Below are 6,925 nucleotides of genomic sequence, written 5' to 3'. Positions count from 1 at the left end.
GTGGCAATCAACTTTGGTTATACATTTGGTAGGTTTATATTTTGGATTTGTTTCATTATTTCTATTCAAATTTTTTTTAGTATGGGTTAATTTTTTTATATTTTTGGTTTTTATTTATTATTATATTTATATTGTTTGAGTTGGTTTAATGGTTAAGAGCATGTGTGTTTTTTAGAGGTTACAGGTTCAAAACTAGAGGGGTAGAGTTGTATGTCTTCATAGACTTAGCAGTCAAATCACTACGTGGAGGTGGGTCCCTTGTCCCAGAAACAAGGAGGTCTCATACACCAATTTGGTGTATGGCTTGATTGTGACACAAACACACACATATATATATATATATAGAGAGAGAGAGAGAGAGAAAGATTGTTATTAGTGTTTAATTCACAAGTTTTCAATTGTTATATCAATATATGATTTATTATTTTTTTAGAATTTAGAATTTACTAATTTATATTAACTATTTTTAATAGTTTAAAATACTTTTGACAAATTAGGTGATCAAATTTGACAAACTTTATATAAGTTTCATGTTAGTGTTTATATTTTGACCAAGTCAATGTATGCCTTACTCAACTTGATTCCTAGGATCGATTGAGGAATTGACTTTAAACACTATACTCAAGACTAATTGTTAAACACTACCTCCATTAATGCATTTGATCCTCCATCTATGAATTTATATGTATCATTTCATTTGTGAAGGATTTCACATAATTCCAAGCATTCTTATAATCATTTGCAAGGTTGAACCCATATGATGATCCCCTATAAGGATAATGATTTGCATCATGAACCCATGGTATAAAGAACCACTAGTTAAACTTAAGAAAATTTAACACATAAAAAAGGACAATCTATATGCATAAATCTAACTATATTTTCCGAGTATATACACATTCATACTTGAGATGGATTTGATGTTATTATTTTCCCTTAACCATAAAAAGGGGAAATATATGATAATGCACAGCTAACAACCTGATGAAGAGATTGATAAATCTTCTATGACAAAGTATCAAGAAGAATAATGAAGTAAAACCATAGTTGTTAAGTGATTATGGAAAGAAAAGAATTTCGAGAACCATTAAGATGTAGTATAAATAATTATACAAATACATCAAGACTCATTTATGGAGATAATTGACCTTTCATAACAATCTTAACAAAGGGTTGAGATTATTGTAAGACATTTTCCATGTGGAATGTTGAAATGGTTATGCATGGAGTTGAAACTTAGAATGCAAACTTGAGAACTAGGTGTGCATGATGTAGTTTGTGCCAAATGTTCTAAAGCATTAAGGATGCTACCCAAAACCTTATGAGGACATTACCTATCAATCTCTCCCCTTAACAACTATTAAACACTACTCCTTAGACTTTACCATAAACACTACAACCTAAAAATTGACACATACCATAAAAATGATCCATGTGTTGCCCATATCTACACTTGAACCAATTAAAATTACAACATTATCTCAAAACATTTCAACCCTCAACAATGTTATCGCTACTTACAACAACAATACATATTCATCATTGACCAAACTCTGTGACTTCAATCTTTTATAATTTGAAAATATTCATTATGTTATGGTTTGTTGGGATGCTATTTGTTATGTATTCATATATTTATATCTAATATCTTAAATTCATCCCATTATGTTTATGTTTATATTTAATACCTTAAATTCATCACTTAATACCTTTAAATTCATCAACACACTAGGTTTAATACCTTGAATTCATCAACACTTAATACCTTTAAATTCATCAACACGTTTAATACCTTGAATTCATCCACACTTAATACCTTTGAATTCATAAACACACTCTCTTTTTGGTTAGTATTCTACAACATATATTCAGTCCTCACATACACTCAAACTATATTTGTACTTCATTGTTATAAGGGATTACAAGCTACTTAGGTGCAGTACTACGCTGTATTTTGTATTGGTGTGATTTGGAAATCAGCATTGTACTCTGCGTATGTCAAGTAGGTCATCATTATAAATTTATGAAGGGAAATAAAATTTACCTTCCTGAATACTTACATGAATCTTGGAGCACACTGTACAATCAGTAATTAGATTACACTTTAAACCCTAGTATTAGAAGACTACAATGAACCAAGAAATTGGTACTGTACTCTTAATGCTTGTGCCAGTGGATCATCAATGCAAGGGTATGCATGGGAGTAGGGTTTAGCTTGGTTGGGATTTGGGCTTTGATGGGAATTAAATGTGTAAGTTGGTTGACAGCTATGACACATGCTTTGGGTCCCTGGAAGAATTATGACTATTCCCTTTCCATATAGTGACAGGACAAGAAAAACAGAAAAAAGAACGAACCAGCAGAGGTGCTCTCCGCGCTCTGTACACTTCTTTTCTTATTATATAGTTTATTCGGGCGATCGTGTGGACTGCCCTGTGATTGAACGGACTGAGGGGGTCTGTACGAACAGTGGTTGCCCTGTTGAGTATTCTTCCTTTAATTATAAAGCACCCATTTACTTTCGCTGTAGGCAGTGTAAGGTGCTTTTTATTGTAACAGACTGGACTGTGCTCATATCTTTTCATTTTGCTCAGCGCGCGCTGTTGAAAAGGAGCTGCCCTGCGTCTGACTGGCCGCGGTAGCCTATCAGAAAGATCAAATAACTAACTGCTGAGGGTTTGGAAGGCCGCCATTACGTGGGAGTTTCTGGCTCCCTCAAAAGGCACGAGGTAGAAATCATTCTTAGTCAATTTTGGACTCAGACCGAGTCCCGGAGGAGGCATGACAAAGGATGAAGATTTCAAGCTTGTTAAAACCCAGGTTCTTGAAAATTTTTCTTCTGGTTCTTCATTTTTCTAGATCTTGGCTGGGCTTCATAGGTTTTGTTTAGGGTGTGTTTCAAGGTTTGTGTTGCTCTGTGTAGACTTGGGTTCTGAAGGTGTACATACACTGTGAGGGATGCAAGAAGAAGGTCAAGAAAGTTCTCCAGGGCATTGATGGTAAGAGGCGTTGGGTTTTGCAAATTTGCGGATAATTGCTTTTGTTTTCTTGATTTAAGTGAAGGTTGCTTGTTCGAGTCGTGTTGGAGATATTTATTGATTATGTGTGTTGTTCTTGCAGGTGTATACACTACCACCATTGATGCTGCCGAACAGAAGGTGACTGTTACAGGAATTGTGGCTTCTGCTGATGTATTGTTGAAGAGGTTGCAGAAGTCCGGGAAGCATGCGGAGTTGTGGCCAATGCCTCAGAACAAACAGCAGAATAATGAGCCGAAGAATCCGAAGCAACAGAAAGAGCAGAAAGCGGGAAAAGACGGTGGCAGCGATGCAAATGAGCATGCAGCGGCGCCAAAAGGGGGAAAGTTAAGGGAGATGACGAGAAATCTGGTGCTGGTGGAAATGAAGGAGGCGGCAGCGGTGGAAAGAAGCGGAGCGGCAAGAAAGGCGGTGGTGGAAGCGGAGGTGGGGAAGTGGGGCGGGATGAAGAAAGCGGCGGTGATAGTGAGGGTAAGAAGGGCGGAGATGGAGGTAAACAGAGCAATGGCGGGGACGGAGGAGCGGCTGAAGGCGGTGGTGGCGAGGCTAGTGGAGGCGGCAGTGGAAAGAAGAAGAAAGGCGGAAAAGGAGCTGGTGGTGCTGGTGGTGCGGGTGGAGGAATGATGGGCGAATCTACTAGCTATGATGAAACTGAATTACCAGGAGTACCAACAGTGCCGGGGGCAGGATACTATCCGATGGCTGGCGGGGGAGCGTATTGGGAGAATTCTGTGCAGAGAACAGGTGTGGTCCACAACAGACAGATGCTACAGTATAGGCCTCCATATCCTCCCACTGTTTACGCTTACCCTCCAAATCCAGCAGATTATTCCACGGTTGACCCCAACATGTTCAGCGACGAGAATACTAGCGGATGCTCCATTATGTAATTATTTCTTTGCAGGTTTCTCTGTAGAGGAATAGGTTGGGGGTAATCAGGGCATGCAAAAATCCATCATTTTCTTTGCAGGTTTCTTTGTAGAAGAATAGTATTGGGGGTTTATCAGGGCATGCATGACTGAGTGGCCATAGAGTAGATTATTATTTGGAATGGTCCTGAAACGCCATAGCCAGATTTAGCTGCTCGTAAATCTGCTAAAAGTAGTGATGGCGTACTAGTTTAGAGAAATACGGAGAGGCGTTGTTGTGTGTTGTAATAAATGTGGTCTGTAAAATGTAGGTAGGGGAACAGACAAGGGCCAGTACCTCGGCCACTCTTTTTTGCTGTATGTAATTATGCGAGTACTTGCAATAAGACTAAGACTGCTTTCTGTATGGAAGTGTCAGATGGGAATCGAATATCGGATGACTGACTCTGCATATTTCAATTGCATGGCAGCACTGTATTGGCTGTTTGCACTGTGTTTGTTAATCATGCACAATAATTTCATTTGCAAAGCATGACTGCATTCGCTGCATTGTGTATATTCATCCTGCACAATATCATATCTTTTATTGCTTTTCAGTTCTTTCCCTTTCTTTCACCTTCACTCTGCATCCCAAAAATCATAAGAAATATACATGTTTTCAATTTTATTGGTCGACCTTTCACTCTTACCTTACCCAGAAAATATATATATACTTCCAATTTTATTGGTCGATCTTAAAGCTGAGCTGAAGAATCAATGTTAGAAATGGTAATATTCTTCTCAAAAAATGAGATCCCACCATCATATTGAAAAATATATACACAATCTATCAGTATATATAATCATATAAATATGAATATACATCTCATCTTAATATAAATATACATTTTGCAGTGTATATATATTCGAAAGGCCCATGGTGATGCATAAAAGGACTGGTGTAAACTTTTCATTGCTTGGCCATTAAAATAAGTTGGTATTTTACAGTAAACTCTCCTCCACTTGTATGAATTGTAAGTGGAGCGGTTGCATCTGGCTACTTGTGTGCTCTTGGTCTTCAAACACGTATTCACTCCATTTGTGTGCTCTTGGTCTTCAAACGCGTATTCACTCTATATTCATGGTCTGAGTTGTAATCCATTAATCAACCAGCTTGCTGAGATTGGTATGAAAGTTCAGTGGTTTAAATATATACATAACATGATTTGGACATGCGGTGATCATTGAACAATAAAAGTAGTTGTCAATCATCTCATGGTGTGGAAGTTTTAGATTTTTAAGATAAACAAAATATGACAGGTCACTCTGTAATTTGTTTACTCAAGAAGGAAAAAAATGGAAAATAATAAAGCAGTTGGCAAAAAAGATTCTGTTTAAGAGGATATGTTTGTGTGCTAATAGTCTATTCTGAATCAGAGTTGACGGTTCCATCTCCCAGATTGACTAGTAAAAGCAATTCCTTTTCATGACTAGAAGTTTGTGTGCTGATATTCTATTCTGAATCAGAGTTTTCAGTTGCATCTCCCAGATAGACTACTAAAACCGATTCTTGTTTAAGAGCGAGGTTTGTGCTAATACTATATTCTGAATCAGATCTGACAGCTGCATATCCCAGATGACTAGTATAAGTAGTTGCTTCTCCCAGACTGACTAGTAAACAAATAATATAGCAATATTTGCCCCTGCAGAATACTCTGAGTCAGAGTTGACAGTTGCATCTCCCAGATTGACTTGTAAAAAAGTTGCCATCTCCCAAATTGACCAGCGAAGAATGTAGCAATATTTGCCTCTGCAGAACTTTGTATCTGGTACTTTATGGTATGTAATATATTCATTCAGAGTTTATTCTCATGCGGTTACTCTACTCTGAATCGGACTTGACAGTTGCATAGGACGTTGTCTCCCAGATTGACTGGTAAAGAAAGAATGTTGGAATATGTGCCACCGCAGAAGTAGATTCATTATATCTACGTTTTTAGTTGGGTTTTATATTATAATGAAAGTGCTATTTAACAAATTTTTGGGCTATGTTTAGAGTTCTTGCCTAAAGCAAATTTTAATGCATCACAAAAATTGCAGGGCATTTGTAAAATCTACAAAAATACCTAAATTTTCACAAATTGGAGAATAATATCTTTTTAATTTCAGTGTCTTTATCTAATTGGGGTCGATGTATTTTGTTGTAGTTCCTAGATTACAAACTCTTAATCTGTACCAATCCAAACAACCTTGTTCAATACAACCTTGTTCAATTAGAAGTTGTAGTTCCCAGATTACAAACTCTCTCTTAATCTGTACCAATCCAAACAACCTTGTTCAATTAGAAGTTCTATAGAAATATCTTTAGCAATGTGTTTTTATTTCTATTGAATTTTAATGATACCAAAGAGATAACTTGAAAAATAATAAAATAGGTGAAATATTTAACTTTTTATTGCAAGAAAGATAAATCTTACATGGAAAGCCATCACAGACTCTACTTTTACCGGTGATGGAAAGAATAGTGTATGGATGTTAGTTTTTATATATAAAAGTGGAATAGTGCATGTATATTAGGTTTTAGAGAGAAAAGAAATGGAAGGAATGTATATTAGGTTTTAGAGGCATAAAAGAAATGGAAGGAATGTATATGTATATTAGGTTTTAGAGGCATAAAAGAAATGGAAGGAATGTATATTAGGTTTTAGAGGTATAAAAGAAATGGAAGGAATGTATATTAGGTTTTAGAGGCATAAAAGAAATGGAAGGTTATAGTGTATAGATAGGTTTTAGAAATAAAGAGAATGGAAGATTAGTGATGTGGTGAAAGGAAATAAAAATAGAAATAAAAGTGATTTTCAAATTGTTATATTAAAATTAAAATTATATTAATAATAATTTATTCAGTATATGATTATTTATCAAAATTTTAAAATATAATATATTTTTATGTATTATAATAAAAATAATGATATCTAATTTGAAAAAAATTATATATTATAATAAAAATAATGAAATCTAATATAAAAAAATTAATAT

The 6,925-nt window shown here is 35.6% G+C and overlaps 1 protein-coding gene across 1 annotated transcript; it reads left to right on the top strand.

Annotated features, from left to right (window-relative positions):
* Positions 1–2,338: 2,338 nt before the first annotated feature.
* Positions 2,339–4,313, top strand: LOC149245177 (uncharacterized). Its single transcript, XM_089457692.1, has 4 exons — positions 2,339–2,480; positions 2,595–2,820; positions 2,924–2,999; positions 3,121–4,313. Exons 2-4 carry the CDS (start codon positions 2,782–2,784, stop codon positions 3,660–3,662), a joined length of 657 nt encoding a protein of 218 aa, XP_089313818.1. The 5' UTR covers positions 2,339–2,480; positions 2,595–2,781; the 3' UTR covers positions 3,663–4,313.
* The last annotated feature ends 2,612 nt before the right edge of the window (positions 4,314–6,925 follow it).

This window comes from Pinus tabuliformis, chromosome 7 (genome assembly GCF_031772625.1).
Source record: "Pinus tabuliformis cultivar Carrire ecotype Pingquan chromosome 7, CPIR1, whole genome shotgun sequence".
NCBI classification, from domain to species: Eukaryota; Viridiplantae; Streptophyta; class Pinopsida; order Pinales; family Pinaceae; genus Pinus; species Pinus tabuliformis.
This window is presented reverse-complemented; position numbering and strand designations above follow the sequence as displayed.

Coding starts and splice junctions, on each gene's coding strand:
- LOC149245177 (XM_089457692.1), top strand. CDS start 2,782: ATGACAAAGGATGAAGATTTCAAGCTTGTTAAAACCCAG. Junction 2,821..2,923: donor TCAAGCTTGTTAAAACCCAG/GTTCTTGAAAAT, acceptor TGCTCTGTGTAG/ACTTGGGTTCTGAAGGTGTA. Junction 3,000..3,120: donor AGTTCTCCAGGGCATTGATG/GTAAGAGGCGTT, acceptor TTGTTCTTGCAG/GTGTATACACTACCACCATT.